At 40.8% G+C, this 17049-nt stretch overlaps 3 protein-coding genes across 4 annotated transcripts in view; all 3 read left to right on the forward strand.

Annotated features, from left to right (window-relative positions):
* The window catches only part of LOC114055155 (myosin-7), an 8772-nt gene extending 8381 nt beyond the window's left edge, over nt 1–391 (forward strand). Inside the window, exons 21-22 of the mRNA XM_027878991.1 lie at nt 65–236; nt 279–391. Coding sequence (XP_027734792.1) covers nt 65–236; nt 279–391 — 285 coding nt within the window. The remainder of the gene's footprint in view (nt 1–64; nt 237–278) is intronic.
* Nucleotides 1–1878, forward strand: part of LOC114055158 (myosin-7-like) — a 32260-nt gene extending 30382 nt beyond the window's left edge. Inside the window, exons 34-37 of the mRNA XM_027878992.1 lie at nt 510–554; nt 984–1079; nt 1637–1771; nt 1858–1878. Of these exons, the coding sequence (XP_027734793.1) occupies nt 510–554; nt 984–1079; nt 1637–1771; nt 1858–1878 (297 nt within the window). The remainder of the gene's footprint in view (nt 1–509; nt 555–983; nt 1080–1636; nt 1772–1857) is intronic.
* A 1118-nt stretch (nt 1879–2996) lies between these two features.
* CUNH7orf57 (chromosome unknown C7orf57 homolog) lies at nt 2997–13526 on the forward strand. Of its 2 annotated transcripts, XM_027878955.1 has the most exons (8): nt 2997–3202; nt 3757–3933; nt 4687–4795; nt 4925–5087; nt 9746–9846; nt 10935–11071; nt 12089–12103; nt 13266–13526. In XM_027878955.1, exons 2-8 carry the CDS (start codon nt 3771–3773, stop codon nt 13310–13312), a joined length of 735 nt encoding a protein of 244 aa, XP_027734756.1. In that variant the 5' UTR covers nt 2997–3202; nt 3757–3770; the 3' UTR covers nt 13313–13526. The 2 variants fall into 2 exon arrangements, with proteins under 2 accessions (XP_027734756.1, XP_027734758.1); XM_027878957.1 differs by lacking the exon at nt 12089–12103.
* The last annotated feature ends 3523 nt before the right edge of the window (nt 13527–17049 follow it).

A 17049-nucleotide genomic window follows, 5' to 3' on the forward strand; every position in this document is an offset into this window, starting at 1 on the left:
TACTGAAGAAGGACGGATTAGCAGTTCCACAGACACCTCATGAGACCCTCTTCTCCATCTCCAGAACACCAGTCTCATCAACCAGAAGAAGAAGATGGAGGCTGACATCTCCCAGCTGCAGACGGAGGTGGAAGAGGCCATCCAGGAATGCAGGAATGCTGAGGAGAAGGCCAAGAAGGCTATCACTGACGTGAGTGTCTTGGCGGGAACAACAGCTAGGATATCTTCCAGTAGAGGTTAATGAACCTCCTTTTCTGCTTGCTTCTCTCCTCGGGCAGGCGGCCATGATGGCAGAGGAGCTGAAAAAGGAGCAAGATACCAGCGCCCATCTGGAGCGGATGAAAAAGAACATGGAGCAGACCATCAAGGACCTGCAGATGAGGCTGGATGAGGCCGAGCAGTTGGCCCTCAAGGGGGGTAAAAAGCAGCTGCAGAAGCTGGAGGCCCGTGTGAGGGAGTTGGAGAACGAGCTGGAGGCTGAGCAGAAGCGCAACGCTGAGAGCATTAAGGGTCTCCGCAAGTCCGAGCGTCGCGTCAAGGAGCTCAGCTACCAGGTAGGGCATGTGAGCTGGCCCAAAAGGTCATCCCTCAGCCCTTTGTCCACAGGGCCTTAAGTCTGATGCTGCACATGACTTATAACACGGTTGATCTAGATGCCAGTGAGACACAGGTGGACTAGACCACCCATTGCCTCTATGTCCAATACTGTACTGGGACCTAGAGCATGGTGGGCCCAGTGGTCATAAGCCACCCAAGCCACTTCCTGCTGTCCCAGTATAATTGGGGTCTTTGTATGATCCAGAACCTCAGGTGGGACCTCCTCGGGGCAAAGAAGACACTTTCCCCCAGGGAGACATATCACCTTCTGCCCCATAGCTGAGGCCACCCACAGATCTAGAGGGCCTCTACTCCCCAAGATCATTTCTAACTTTCTCCTGACCCTCACTGCTTTGGTGGTGACTCACATGTGTCTCACCCCATAGACGGAGGAGGACCGCAAGAACATGGTCCGGCTCCAAGACCTGGTGGACAAGCTCCAGCTGAAGGTCAAGGCCTACAAGCGACAGGCAGAGGAGGCGGTGAGCAGTGGGGGGCAGCCTTGGGACCACCCCCAGGAGGGAATGGCGTTGGGTTGGGGTGTGGGACAGGATGTGGGGAGTAGCAGGTGACCTTAGAATGAGGTGGTCAAGGGGTGAGGTGTTGGGGGCTGAGGAATGTGGGTGGTAGTGTGATGGAGAGATGATGGTGGGATGTGTGAAGGTTAGAATAATGGTTGGAGGGATGCATGGTTGGTTGGTTGGAAAGAAGCTGAGACAGATTGGTGACTGACTAGATGGCTGGAGAAGTGGCTGGAAGTTTAAGTAGGTGGAAGGATGGATGGATGGATGGATGGATGGATGGATGGATGGATGGATGGATGGATGGATGGATGGATGGATGGATGGAAGGATGAATGGATTGTTGAGTAGATGGTTGGGTGGTTGGAAGATGGGATTACTGGACGGACAGGTGGGTCCAGGTGGGTCCAGGTGGACCAGATGGAGCAATTAGAATTTTGGATGGACAGAGAGTGGGGGGGTTGGCAGGAGAACAGATGACGCTGTGAGGCAGCCCTGCTTATGCCCCTGTCCCCCAGGAGGAACAGGCCAACACCAATCTGGCCAAGTTCCGCAAGGCACAGCATGAGCTGGATGAGGCGGAGGAGCGTGCTGACATTGCTGAGTCCCAGGTCAACAAGTTGCGGGCCAAGAGCCGTGACATTGGAGCCAAGGTGGGACTTCCCCTTGCCCCACAGCTGCCCTATGGCCATCTGACAACCGCCTCATGCTCACACTCCCTTTTTCTCTTCTCCATCAGAAGGGACTCAATGAGGAATGAAGCTCTGGACCCCCAACCATCCCACCTGAAATGCTAGCTCTCCCCTGCAGACTCTCAAGAGCCCCATCCCTGCTTCTAGCCCCCCAAGCTTGGTCAACCAATAAAACGCATTAAGCAGCAGCAGTTTGTGTAAGGATGGGTTTGTGTGGGAAGGGAGGGATTGCTCCATGGCACAGAAGATGGATAGAACATACACAAGTTCACCAACCAGTGTGCAACCTGGCACGCCCCACAGCATGATGCAACCAGCCCTGAGCAACAATAAGCCTTTGAACAAATCAAACAGGAGACAGTTCATGTAGTCACCCTTGGGCCAGTCCAGGCAGGGCAAGACTTAAAAAATATGCTCTCTACTATAAAAAGACTAAAAAAAAAAATGCAGCCAGGGAGAATGCTCGCAGCTGGAGGCTCTGGCAGAAAGAACCTGCAGAGACTTGGGGTTTCCCTCTAGGTTTTTGGAGTCAGGGACACAGAGGATCTGAAGTCCACTATACTCCAACTTAAAAAGAGATGCTGGCAGCTTATGAAGGGGTTTGAGCTGCTTTGGAAGTGTACTGAAGCATCTCGGTTACTCGTGTTGGGCTGGCCGTTCTAACGGAGGGTCTCCTCTACACGGCTGCAACCGATGCTACACGGAGTAAGTGGGTCGGACTTATCAGACAGAGAGCTCCAACAGGAAACCCTCAGTCGTCCAGGAATCCTGGAAGCGATCACGGACCGTCCAGAAGGCAAAGACTAAGTAGTACAGAACGGTAAATGGCATGGGTAAAGGGGTGGATTTCGTACGGGTTTCAGCTGGGATGGAGTTCATTTCCCTTTCTTCCCAGTAGCGCCGCGGTCCGGGTGGGCAGGCGTCCGTCCCTCCCTCCCTCTCCGGGCTGCTACTGCCGCGGGTACCGAGCATCGCACCGCCCTCGGCCGCCCGCGGAGGGAGGGAGGGAGGGAGGAAGGCACTCCCCTGGCGAGCTCCGGCTCCTTCCGCAACTCAGCCTCGGGGCCCGTCCCGCCCGTTCCCTGGGGGCTGTCGGTCCCCGGTCGGGTCACCGCGGTTCGGTCTCTGAGCTGCGGCGGCGGGGGGACCCCGGGCAGTGCCAGTGTGTGACAGCGCCTTGGACAGACTGCGCGGGTGTGGGGGGAACAGCAGCGGGCGCCGGCTAGTGTCTCCTCGCCCCTGACGCCGGGGAGAAGCAGCACTTTGGGTTGTTGTTGTTCCTTGGGGCTGAGTTTGGGCACAGCCAACGCGTGTGTGTGCCCAGGGGCTGCAGCCTGGACGTGGTCCCCTTACACCGACGGAACGGCATCAGCTGCACCTGGAGTAGCTTCGGTAAGTGCCTGTTCACCTTCCATGGCACAGCGCCTTCGATTGGCTTTTCCTTCTTTGCTTTCTGTCCGTTTTACCATTATGAAGGATTTATTTATATTTTCTTTTGCTCACTAGAAGTTGAGAAAGTACTGTATGGAGACGTAGGGTGTTGAGTGTTGGGTTTTAAAATTATTTTTATTTGAGGATCAGGTTTGGTTGTTTTACAAATAAAGACCTGCAAATGGACAGGTGCTGTTTTTTTTAATACAGGAGAAGGAAAGGAAACCAAAGGCTTAAGTGTTTCTTGCTGTTTCCAGTGCCTCTTGCTGCTTTTGGTGCCCTTGGGAATAGTTTTCTGATTGAAGTGGATTAGAACATTTTGTAGGAAAACCTGAATGGTGTTTCAAAACTGAAACAAAAGTGCTATATCCCCTGGAATAAGCAAGCAAGTCTGGTCTTTTGTCTCCAAGCCGAAATGTAGCACCTCATTCATGTTCCAGGTGTGCTCAATTTGCCTGAAAAAGGGATGCTAGTCGTTAACTTTTAGTATAAACATCTTCTTTTCCATTATCAAGGATGGTAATACCCCATGCCACTGAAACAACCAGAGAAGAGCCCACTTCCCCAACATCCCAGTCTCAGTTACCTTTTAAAAGCTCCCCATGAAGTGCCACCTTCTGGGTGCTACAAGAAGTGGATCAAAGAGACTGATTCAGCTTATGTGAGGCTGGCAAAGCAAGGAGGCCAACCTGGTGAGCATCTATCTTTGGTCTTCTTTCGTTTTCTTTGGCTTGGCTTGAGTGTAGTATAAAGTGCTTGTAGATGCTACAGAAGGATCCACTGGACTTTTGAAATTAACCTGTGGGAAAAGTTAGCAAATGAAAATGTGACATAGAGGTCATCTTGTCAAGACATCCTTGCAGTCTGTTGTGTATAGGTGCTCTTTAGCAAAACATGTGGTCTTGCCCCGTGTTTGGTGTAAATAGATGATGATGGTCTGGCTGCATTTGAGTGAGGTTTCTGCAATTTATGCTTGGGCTATTTTAAGTAGTGGCCTGATGAAAATAATTTCACAAAAAACCACCATCAGAAAACTTGGTAGAGGTTTATAAAGCATTTTTTTGTAATTACTTCATTTTTTTACAGTGCAGTACATATTCTGTTCTTGTACCAGGGTGATGTGTGGGTTTGTTATTTCCTTTTTTATTGAAGAAGGAAGCTTGAGGAACTTGAGCAGATGCACACTCAGAGCAGAGCAACAAGTCCAGAAATATGAATTAACTGAGCAGCCTAAACATGTTAAAGCATTTAGAGCAAGGCAAACAAGGTACAGCTGGAACACAACGCTGCAAGGTTCTGACTGTATTATCAAGAGAGACAAATCCTCCTTACTGAAGAATGCAAGCATTTCTTCCTGACAAAACATCAACCTGAAAACAAAGGTAATGCTTTTGCAACCAGAGAAGAAGTCAGAAAAGTGGTGACTTTTGTCTTTTTCTCTCCAGACCTACTGGAGCACGACACTCCTGTGGTAACAAAGTCCCCTTCAGCAGCATATGCTGCACCTGACTGGTACTTACACCACACCAGTCCCCCAGAGATGGATGAGCCAAGGTAAGCCTGCTGAAGCCCCACATAACATCTTGGGTTCTGTCTTCACTTATTAACATTTCAGAATACTTCTGTACTTAAGTGCAAGATTGGTATCCCTGGTGCAAACAGGTGTTAAATCTTTGCCTGCAGGAGCTCTGCTTCCTCTCTACCAGAATATATGATTCACAGAGAGTTTAAGGCTGATGACCATCGTGGTAACAGTTATGAGGCAAGAAGAGGGCCTTTTGATTTTGATACGAAAAGTGTTTGGCAGCGCGATGCTGAGGACAAAGAAAATACAGAGAAAAAGAAGGTAGGATGGAGAAGCACTCTGTGATGATGCTTTGTAGAGCTTGTGGACACAGCTCTGTCTGGGCCTGTTGCTTCTTCTAGAAGGGAAGCTGTAATCCATACAAGTTTCTGTATTCCAGAAGCAATTTTTGTATTGCAGTTAGAGAATGAAAAGAAAGCCACGTTTAAGTGCTGCAGGTGTAGCATAAGAATGAGAAACACAGATTCTAATCACATTATATGGTGCAGATACTTCAGTGTTAATGAAAGCCAGTAGTTAGTTTCTTTCTTCTTCTGCTTTATTTCCCCTGCAATTCATTCTTGGTGAAGCGACTTCTTGTTAAGTAATCTTGGGTGAAGAAGAAAGAAGAAGGAGATAAGAACAGAAGATTGTTCTGAAGAAGAAGTTTGGTTTAGTTTGAAATTCAAGAAAGTGCCCAGAGATACTGCACTAGCTGTCTTTGAATGAAAGATGTATCCAAGACAACGTAGGCATAGCTATGTTCAGAACAAACCTTTCTGTGCTGATATTGGTGTTTTGTCCTGGAAACCTCTCTGCTATCCTCCCTCTTTCATACTCTCTGCCCATTTTAGATGCTGAAGCCTTATGTTTTTTAAATAATCCTCCATAATCTTGGTTGCCACATATACCATAGGTCTTTGGGGTATACATGGACAGGCTTTTGATGTACTTGGACACCAGTACCTCCTTTCTTGAACAGAAGGGCAGATGTTGCACATTTTAGGAAAAAAAGTCCTTAGCCTTTGCTGAGATGAGTAACTAGTGCAAGTTCAGAATGATGGGTTGTGTAAATGGGAATACCTCATTACTGAATAGGCTCAGGAATGTTTACTTAATCTGTGGCACTAGGCAAACAAACAACGCATGTTTAAACCATAATTTGCCTGATGCTTCTTGGTGAAGCTTTTTTTTCAGTCATAGATTTAAGGCACTGAAAATAAAAACTTGGCCTGCTGCAGAGCTTCTTAAAGGATTGAATTAGGACAGAGAGAAAGTGCTGTCCCTCACTCCCTTACTTAAGAACCAATTATCTTAAGTGTTTTAAGAGTGAAGCTTAACTTTAATAACAGTAAGAGTAATTCAAATCCGTGTGGTGAATTGTCAGACTGAGGTCCATTTCAGTTTGGATGGAGCTTGACTGAGATCAAGTTTCATTCACTCATGCGATTGAAAGTTCCCATGTGTTTTATTTATCATTAAATACAAAGTGAATATATGTTGTATATTCAGCTCAGACTCTGAATCTGCTGAGGCCCTGATATATAATTTACACTGTTCTTCCGAAAGCTGAAGTTGAGTTTTGTCTAAAGTTCTAAATCTACCAAATGTTTCTGTTTAAGGTTAGGTGCCTAAGAATGCAGATTCTGTGTCGCTATGTTTACTCTGCCTTCACACCACCATCTCTGATATGGCTGCCCTTCACAGTATCTTTGTTGTACCCTGAAAAGCGTATCGTGTATCTTGAAACATCACATGGTGCTTCTTTCACATCTATTTCTTGTATATCCTCTTTTGGGAGGTTTCTATCCTGTGCTCTGAGAATACCTTCCCAAAGAGTTTTCCAAGTTAGGCAATAAAACAAGCCCTCCCAGACAATCTCAATTTTAATTTTTTTTTTACCATACATCTTGTAAGAGATGTATTCCAAAACACCACAGGCAAGTTTTTAAGGAATATTCAATTTATTTATTTGACTACATGATGATAATGCAGCAGCAAACTAACTCAAGTATTGAGATTGAATGTATTGAAAATATTTTTCAGTCCAGTCTGACTAAGCAGTTATTTAAAAGAGAGATACGTGATGCAATCATGGAGTTAAATCCCAAAGGGTGCCCTTAGGGACAAGTGCAAAACCATTTTAACCTCTGAAGGTACCTCTTCAGCTGGAGGAAGAAAACAATGGAAACATTGTTCCCAAGTGGGTCCCTGCTCTGAAGGTTTAAACCTTTATGCTGCTTTTTAATGAACTATTAAAATCTCCAGTGTTCCTCGTGGTTGTTGCTGTGTAGAGGACTGGAGATCAGGGGGGTTATTACATGGTTTCTCCATACCTCGAGATGGATCCTATAGTTCCTCCTTAACACCTTAATCATGGCAGTAATTTTCATTCTGCTGGGAATTTTGCAAAGCAGCAAAGATGTGCTAGTGTATGAAGGATTTAGCCTTTGTGCTCATGGCAAAGTGATGGACTTCTGGCCAAGGAAGAAGCAGCCCATGGGAATCTCATGAGGTTTAATAAGACCAAGTACAAGGTCCTGCACCTGAGTTGGGGCAACCCTGGTATCAACACAGGCTGGGGTACGAAAAGATTGAGAGCAGCCCTGCTGAGAAGGACTTAGGAGTGCTGGTGGATGAGAGGCTGGACGTGAGCTTGCAATATGCGCTCACAGAAGGTCAGTTGTATCCTGGGCTGCATCAAAAGCAGCGTGGCCAGCAGGTCAAGGGAGGGGATTCTGCCCCTCTATTCTGCTCTGGTGAGATCCCACCTGGAGCACTGCATCCAGCTCTGTCAGGACAGGAAGGATATCAGCCTGTTAGAGTGAGTCCAGAGGAGGCCATCAAGATAATTAGAGGGATTGAGCACCTCTCCTATGAGGACAGGCTGAGAGAATTGGGATTGTTCAGCGGGAAAAGAGAAGGGTTCAGGGTGACCTAATTGCATCCTTCTAGTACCTGAAGGGAGCCGACAAGAAAGACGGAGAGGAGGAGCATGCAGTGACAGGACAAGGGGGAATGGCTTCAAACTGAAAGAAAATAGGTTTAGATTAGATTTTAGGAAGAAATTCTTTACTATGAGGGTGGTGAGGCACTGGAACACGTTGCCCAGAGAAGCTGTGTATGCCCAATCCTTGAAAGTGTTCAAGGCCAGGCTGGATGGAGCTCCTAGTAACCTGATCTAGTGAAAATTGTCCCTGCCTATGGCAGAGGGGGGTTGGAATTAGATGATTTTTAAGGTCCCTTCCAATCCAAACCATTCTGTGATTCTGTGGTTCTTGTGCCTGTGCATTATCTGTCCCGACTGGGTTGGAATGAAAATCTGTGACCTTAAGAAGGAGGGAGGCCTCTGTATGGGTGGGAAATTAGTTGGAGGTGGTTATAAGGGTTTGCATCAGCATTAGCCAATCTCCCTGCAGCACTAGTAAGATTACTGCTTCATCTCTGAAGTCTTCTGTTTCAGGCACTTGTCTGAAATGTCTGTGTATATATGGATACATACATAGGTATGTGTGTGCTGTAGCAAAAGGATTGCTTATCTGAGGTCAGGATTTTACCTCAGAGATTTGAAATGTAATCTAGAATTTTGTCGTTGATCACAGGGAAGCCAGGATTTCATCTGGGAGCTTTTAGCTTTCCATGCTGGCTGCAGGTATCCATTGTTCCTCATATACCAGCCAGGCACAATACATACCGTATTTCACGTGTCTTGAGTCTGAGACTAATAAATGTGTATATGTAGTAAACACACAGTAATTTTTAGAGTATGTCATTGCTATCTCTTCACAAAGGAAGAAAACCCTTTAAACCAAGAACCATGTAAAAAAAAAAGTCCTACATAGTTTGCTTTATCTGGGAAAATAGATGGCTGCTAAATAAAGGCTTGTCAAAGGGAAAATGCCCCCTCAGCTGTAACCATTGGGGTGTAGTGGCACAGGGGTCTGCTTTAAATGCTGAATTTTGCCCATCAAAAACAGTACCTGACAGGATTTCAGGTGCCCTCCAAACCCAAATTCTGATCTTGCTTTTTTTTGTCAGTAATTGTCATTTTGTCACTTGCTACTTTGGTCTCCTGTTTTTTTTGAAGCTTCTTAATTAGTTCATTGATTAGATGTATTCAAATGCAATTATACTTTTCTTTGCATTTTCCATACTCAGTGTGCACAGTAAGTTGACCCTTAAGAAGCTGTTGATTTTGATCGAAGTTAAAATAAACAGCTTTGATATGTGTTGCTAATGTTTCTCCATTTCTTTTCAGTTTTCCCACTTTCAGTTCTAGAGTATGTAAAGTCTTTTCACTGGCTTTCTAGGTGTCATCTTTCTGTCTTTAAATCAAGACTAAGTTTCTTTAACTGTCATTGTCAAGATGTCAAGCGAAAGATGATAAAAGTAAAATACACTTTTCTGTTGTAGGCTTTCCCCCATATATGTGCATTTCTTTGAATTTCAAACCTCTAATAATTTACTGCAACTGTTTTCTTATTATATGGGATGTTTTATGCTTTTTATTAATTAAAAAAAAAAGAAGTAATTAAGCTGAAAGTTATATTCTGGTAACCCAGTCTTTAATAAGACTGGGCTGTTTTCATAGACTACATACAGAGAAATGGACCAAAATGAGAGGTTGCAATGGGTAAGTGTGAATTTGAAGCTTAATTTTGTGTGAAAACGTACTGTGAGGGAAAGGCTTGTGTAGAGCCCATTATGGAGAGAACAAACAGTTAATCTTGTAGAATAACTAACTAAGGGGTTGCTTTTTCTTCTGCTGTTCCTCCATACTCCAGTACTGTTACTTGTGGAAATAATATAGATAAGACATTTAAATCTGAAGACATTTAGGGCTGTTAATATCACTCTCACTTTTAAATGCTATACTATCACACAATATTCTTGGTTATTTTTTTCATAACTCCTTTTAAGCTAAGATTTCTCTAACACAGATGAAGCTCCCAGCTATAAACCCTGAATATCCAAGCAGAATGCCGAATGTTTCTACAACCAAGGAGTTTAGTGGGGCAAATAAACTTTCCTTCCCACCTATGTAAGTAGTGCACTTACGAAATTCATTAAACACCTAAGCTTGCAACTATTTATGTATGCAGGTAATATTACTCCTTGTGAAATTGCAGAGATTAGTGGATATGTGTATGGACTTTGTGGATCCTTGCTGCTACTAAACTTGCTATCACATGTGATGCTAAAATAGTTTAAAAGCAACTAAAATAATAGTACTTTAACTTATATAGGAAAGTTATTCAGTGTAACTTTGCATCAGGAAAACTAAGCATATGCGTGCATGTCTTTATATAGCACAATTTTATGATATTCTAAATTGTCTGGGTATTTTTCAAACTACCAGTGAACAGATGAAAACAACAATGCACATTGTTAGTTTTGTAATCATAGGTTACAGACACAAGTAGGACGGATGTATTAAGGAAAGACATAAACTGTAGTCTATGCAAGGTCAGACACAGCAGAAATACTGTCATGAACACCTGGAAGAGGTTTTTTAAGCAAATTATTGTATCATATGCGATATGATGTAATCAAATCATCAGCTGTGTGCACAGCTGAATTTTTCTGCATACTTCATCTTAGAAATTTATTACTTGTTCATCAGTAATCCCAGTATGGTTCAGAACTGTGTTATTGATGCAAAATAAGTGATTAAACCATCAAATGAATTTAAGAGCAAATCTGTGACAAAATTCCACCTTTGTGCAGCACAGAAGGAGTATTGTCAGCCTTTTTACTTACACATTCTTTGTGGGATTTCCCTTTTTCATGTGTTTGTCTCTACAACCAGTATTACACATGTAAAATTCCAATAAAATAGATGGGTCTTCTCCTGTAAAGTTACACAGCACTTAATCAGGCATAGTTGTATGCTTTTTTTGGTTGATTGGTTGGTTGGTTTTGTATTTTTTCCTATGTGATTACACGTAGACTATATGTTTTGGTATTTATGTAAAAATGATAAGGCTATAAATGGTTATATTTTTGAAATAATGTTATAATTAGAAATAAATTATAAAGCCTTTTCTGTACAAAATACATTTTTCCCACCTAATCGCCACTTTTCTTTACTTATGCTTTTGTTTTCCGTTAATATATTTGTATTTACAGGCCTGCTCAGAGACAAATTGAAGCAGTAAACTTTAGCAAATTAATTAGCAATGGTTATGGGACTGACTGGTTTCAGCAGTGTACTAGATGGGAAAAAAAGATTCAAGAACCATCAGAAAATAGTGAGCAGTCCAAAGGTAACACTATTGAAAGCTGTTTCTTTTAAAATGAGTTGGGCTCTTAAGGTAACAGCAGAGGACAGCCTGAATAATTTGTGAGGCTCTCTGAATGTGGTGAGACGCACTGAATTACTGTGCTTAGTTTACAATACCCTATGACCAGCTAAAGAAAGAGTGCTCCTGTTTGCAGTCAGCGAAGGCAGGTGCTTTCATGGAGTTTTTTCATCTCTACAATTGCAGTTTGCTCTGTTCCAATCCAGGGGCTTCTGCGTTCTGATACAGGGGATTCTGTGTGATGTGTTTCTGTAAAATGCTGCGGGGACAAAGCCATCCTGCCTAAATTAAAGCAGACTGTAAAATATTTGTTGCCTATTTGTTATGAATATTCTTTTGTCCCTAATATTTTTCTGGAAACTTCTGTCACAAGTATCATTAATACCCGTGTTTAAGAAATAAATCACTGTCATAAAAATTTGTCAAAATTAATATATGCACATTGTTGAAGAGAGTGGAATTGCAACAGTTTAAGAGAAAAAAGTTATCCAATGCTTACCTATGATTTCAAACCTTACTTTGTCAACACAGTGATAATAGCTATGAAAGACATCATTTGAAGACACTTACATATAAATGCTATATATATAAAGGTTAAAGGGGAAGAAAATTCCCATTAGTTCTGTCAAAGACCTTTTACTTACGCTTTTTTACACTGAGTTGGTAACCATGGTTGCTATATCACTTTTCTGTAGCAATCTTTTAAAATGCTATCGAATATAGACATTGCATGCACCAGAATTTTTTTTTTATTAGTATCAGGGAATCCTTTTATATACAGTGGTAATTATCATGAATACCTTGATTCCGATGACCTTTATATATTGATGTATGAAAGTCTTAGAGGCCAAGGATTTTAATTTCTTTGACATTTTAGCTCTTTCAGAATTTATCTTTGTCTTCCATTAATATACCTGCAGTATTTTTGGTTGGTTGGTTGATTGGTTGGTTGGTTGGTTGGTTGGTTGTTTTGGTGTGCAGAACCTCTCCCTCCAGGTGAGTATCAGAATAAAACAGGCAAACAGAGAACTAGAAGTTGTGTGGTTTTGTTCAGAATAAAAACTGCTATAAAACTAAGGGATCAAGCCAGATCTTGGTCTGGACCCGAAGGAAGGTGCATAACCTGAGAAGCCACTCTTCAAAGTCAGCTTACATATCTAAACTGATCATGCAGAGGATGCTGCTTTGTGAGGCATAGTGACCAAACAACTCAGCTGTGGAGTCTAAAAGTGCTCTTCCTCAGCCTGAAAGAGAACCTTGAATATTACTCTTTTTTTTTTTTTTTCATATTCTATTTAACTTTCTTGTGCACTACATTTTTCTTTCCCATTACTGTGAGTAAAATGAAAGGATTTGGGATTTCAAAATCTCAGATTCATCTATTTGGTGATAGTTGATTTCTTTAATGTGTGCCTCTCATGAGACATTTGAGATATAAAGAAAGCTGAAGATTTTTCAGAGTAATCATGACATTGGTTTGGTTATATCACTTATGCATAGAGAAAAAAAATCATGGGTACACCATAAAGTCTGCTGAAAAGTCAGTGTTCTGCACAGATTGTTATAGATACATATTATTTTTTAGTTCCTTTTTCCAATTTTTATATAATATTACACCTGCTTTGCTTGTATGGCCCTCCTTTGCAATCATAGCTGTTCCAGCTGATTCTTTATCTCAGTGTAAAAGGAGATATTGTTTAATGCTTTTAACACTGTGGTTTCATGCAGACATGTACCTTGATTTAGTTTTGACCTCGTCCTTTTCATTATTTTAGGTGACAGCTGAGGGTAGTGCTTGTATTTTTTTCCTTGCATTGTTTTCCCTCTTGCTCATCCAAAGAAGTTGTCAGCATGAGCACCTTGCAACCCCCTTTTGAGACAGAGCTTTCTCTGTTTTCACTTGCACAGAATAAGTCCTAGACATGTCAGGCAGGAGATACAACCCATTGTATATGTAAATCTATAACCTCTTTGTGTTAGGTTATAGATTTGCATCATACTTCAAATTTCATAGATAGCTTGTCTATCTTGTTAATTCAAAATTAAAACTACTGTAATTTTCATGCATTCTTATGTGAGGGGGGAAAAAAATTAGTTGACTTTTTAATTCTTATGGTTGAAGTTATTCTGTAAACATTAACCTTTTTTCCTATTTCAGATTCAGAGCCACCTCAGTCTGAACCACCACCAGCAAGCAAGAGTTAAAGCCACCATTTCAGGGATGTAATAAGTAACTTAAAAGACTTAGAGAAAGTAAACCCTTGTATGGCCTATGTTGTGCACTATTTATGTGTCTGTTAGATTACTTTTGTGGTTGAGAAGTTAATTTGGTTCATGAGATAGATGAACTTCATTGTGCTTGATTACAGCAAATTTTAAAGAACAAACAACAGCTGTTAGTGCTTATTCCTAGACTTTTTGTTAAATTCAGTTTTGCTTTGTTTATTGTATTTTCTCCTACACAACTTATGTCGCTTTGCTGTTGTCAAATAAGATTACCATATTGCTGCTGATTTGAATATACACAGGTGTGCTATCAGTGTTTCCAAATCAGCAAAGTTTCTTTAGTATACTCATACTCATAACTTACACCACAAAGAAAGGTGAAGGGCAACTGTGTGGTATGGGATGAAATGTAAATAGAAAGAACTGAACTGGTATGGATACTTGCAGTAAAAAAAGTCAAGCCCTCTTTGGAAGGTTTCTTCCAATGCTTCTTAATCACAAAAATGCATTTGATTTATCCAGATATTCAGCTTTCTAGGACAAGTCTAGTGCCATGCCTGCTGCAGAAAAACTAGTTGATCATAGTTTTCAAACACATAATTAAGACCTGGTGGCATTTCCTGTTATAGTCCTTTTATATAGAAGCTGAATCATTTGTTAACAGTGGTGTGGATTCAGCTATATATGGTGTCTGCACTTTCAGCTGTTAAATAAAAAAAAATATTTATCCTGAAGTCTTGACTGCAACAAAAATACTTTATGCTAGATCTGCATGTTTATTCACACTAGTAGAAGTTTGTACTTTGAAATAGCAATGTATAGAAGTTGTACTTGAATATTTTGAAAAAGTTAAGACACACTGGTATTTTAACACTTGTTTTTTTTATCTACTTGGATTAGGAGATATCCCTGAAATCTTATTAATAATTAAATATTTATTATAAAGACCCTTAGAAAGGATGCAATTTTATTTTCATATTTTTTGCTAGTACTGTGAAAAGTGAAATTTTTAATAAATAAACTGATAATTTTTAGAATTTCCTCTTTAGAGTACATTCAGTACATTTTACACCTTTGAATACAAGGGCTGAAGATTCCAAAATGTATTACTAAATATACATTTCTTTGAACAGAATGTTACAGAGGATTTGGCTCAAAGTTGCTTTTCTTTAGAACTTTGGTGTGAAAGTTGATTGAAAATAGGTAAAACTATTGCTAATCTGAACCCTCAAAATGTTGTCATGTTCCCATCCAGCCTGTCTTATCACTCCGCTTTGTCAGATGGACAGGGGAGAGAAAATAAGATGGAAAAAAAATTCTAGGTTGAGATAAGGCATTTTACTACAGCAAATGCCAAAGTTTGTGTGCACAAGCAAAAGGGGAAAAAAGTAATTTTCTGCTTCACATCACAAGTGATGTCCGGCCACTTACCAGGAAGCAGAGCTCCAGCATGTGTAGCCGCTGCTGCAGAAGGCAAGTGTTGTAAATAAAGAATGCCTCCACTTCCTCCTCCTTTTCTTAGCTTTTATATCTAAGCTCACATCGTATGATCAGTTTGGGTCAGCTGACCTGATCGTGTCCCCTCCTAAGATCTTGTCTTTGTGATTCTACAATTCTTAGAAGTTTGCAAATGTACCATTAATGTATACTCAGCTTTCCTTAGTCAAGCTAAGGAAATTTCCACCTGAATTGTTGATCAACTGAGTCTGGATGGATCACAGTTTGAATACCATGAATTAGAATATTAACAAGCCTGAGATTTCATAAGAGCAGGGGGGCAATCCTGCAATACGTGTTTGTGCATTTAGAATAATGGAGAGCTGCAGCAGAAGCACAACCTTCCTGTTCTCCAAGGGATATGAAATCAAAGTGGTGTAACAAATTAAGCTCCAGCTGAACACAAGGATGGAAGTGAGTTCACCTTATTGCAGTAATCATGTTGTTCTATTTACTTCTGAGTCAATGCAGTCACGCAGCTGGCAGTTTTCAAAGTCATCAGCAGTTCCATATAGAAGCAGTGGAAGGTTCTGGTTTTCCATGTTTGTTTTTCAGAGAAATGCTCAAGTCAAAAGCTGGGTCCTTATTACAAAATCTAGCCTTTTTGTTTTAAATGCTGAAACGTTTGTTTCATTGTGTTGTGCTCCATCTCTGCCCTGAATGTCTTCAAGTAGTAAAAGAGATCATTTTTTTCGAATACTGATTGCAAGCCCAAAGATAAAAGTGCAGTTACATTTTATTAATTGCATCCAAGTATAATGCGTATATGAATGTTTTTAAAAGAGAATTGCAGATAAAGATTTAACAATAACTTGGCAGTTTAGCAACCGAAGAGTAATTTTCATTTTATATACAACCATTTCACTGTAATGAAGTCTAATGGCTGTTTTCATTTCAATGAGTTCTGATATATACCTGATAGATAAATCTTACTGCTTATGTGTTTTTAAACTAGAGTAAAATTTAAACATGTTTCAGAGATCAAGGGTAGGTATACATCAACTTTTCAATACAAACAAAAATTCAATTGACTTGTGCTTCTCAAACATGTAAAATTCCATTGACTTCAGCATATCTATTTTTTAAATACTTGTATCTGTGCTGAAAACACAGACTTAGTTGTAAAAGATGTAGGATGAAGTCCAATTTCTTTCTGCAGACAAATAGCTTAATATTCTGCTTTTGCTGTTCTCTGCAGATAATTTTTCAGAATGCAATTACATATTATTCTATAGCCTGGGAAAAAAAAAAGCTAGAAATAGAAATACAAAAGTTCAGTATTGGCACATTTTTTCTCCTATTAATAGTTTTAATGATACAAAACATCCAGAGTGATTGAGGAATCAAAATGCAGTGAATAAAACAGCTGCACTGAATTATATGACCAATTGACTATAAAAATGGTATATGGCAGGCAGAAAGGAGACTATGTTTGATAATTCAAGAACAGACAGCCTGCATCTTTCCAAAAATGCAAATTTTCATCATGCAATATAAAATTCTGAAAAGTGAGGTAAATTACATATTGTTGTTATAACCTCAGCACATAGCTGTGTATTTTTCACCCTTCTAAAACAACATTAACATATTGCGTTTGTACTTTCCCACTAAATCTAAATAGAATGAAAACCCAAACACTACAAAGAACAGGAGACTAAAAGGACATTTAAAGTTTTCTAGAGCTGACTGAGAGCAAAGGTTGCTACCAATTATTAGACTCACGGAAGTGCATAATTTACTGAATGTTTCAGACAAGGTAACTATAGTAACCTGATTATTTACAAAAGAAGCCATTTACATTGTTTATTCTCTTGATATATAGCTGAATGCAAAACACCCTGAAAGCTAAAGCAGATTTTTCAGTGGACCCTGAGATGAAAGGGTAGGTAATTTTCCCGTTTAAAGGAAAGATTTCTTCCATAAAATTAAGACACTCTTCTAAGGTGCTTGTCCATTACCATAGCTTGGAAGTCTTGACAAATACTCAAGGAATGAGAAAATGAAAGATGGATTAGAAGGCTGTGCTTCTGTTTTACCCACTGGAAATATAAACAAGTTGAACAGGTGATTTTTTTTCTGACTTTGTTGAGCAATTCCTCTTGCATGTTGTTAATGCCTAGAAATGCATCTGTGTGCAGGGGGTTTGTCTCTTTTTTATACCCATTCCAAGTCCTTTGGTGTGAGACAGAATATTACGAGATTTTATTCTAAATGCCCCG

This window comes from Empidonax traillii, unplaced genomic scaffold, assembly GCF_003031625.1.
Source record: "Empidonax traillii isolate 1590-97213 ecotype Southwest subspecies unplaced genomic scaffold, ASM303162v1 scaffold48:size2401408, whole genome shotgun sequence".
In the NCBI taxonomy this organism is placed as follows: Eukaryota; Metazoa; Chordata; class Aves; order Passeriformes; family Tyrannidae; genus Empidonax; species Empidonax traillii.

What these genes read in the sequence shown, in the direction of transcription:
- CUNH7orf57 (XM_027878955.1), top strand. Translation starts at nt 3,771, where the DNA reads ATGCCACTGAAACAACCAGAGAAGAGCCCACTTCCCCAACATCCCAGT. An exon ending in AAAGCAAGGAGGCCAACCTG is followed by an intron (nt 3,934 to 4,686) that starts GTGAGCATCTAT and finishes TTTTCTCTCCAG; the next exon opens with ACCTACTGGAGCACGACACT. An exon ending in AAAATACAGAGAAAAAGAAG is followed by an intron (nt 5,088 to 9,745) that starts GTAGGATGGAGA and finishes TCTCTAACACAG; the next exon opens with ATGAAGCTCCCAGCTATAAA.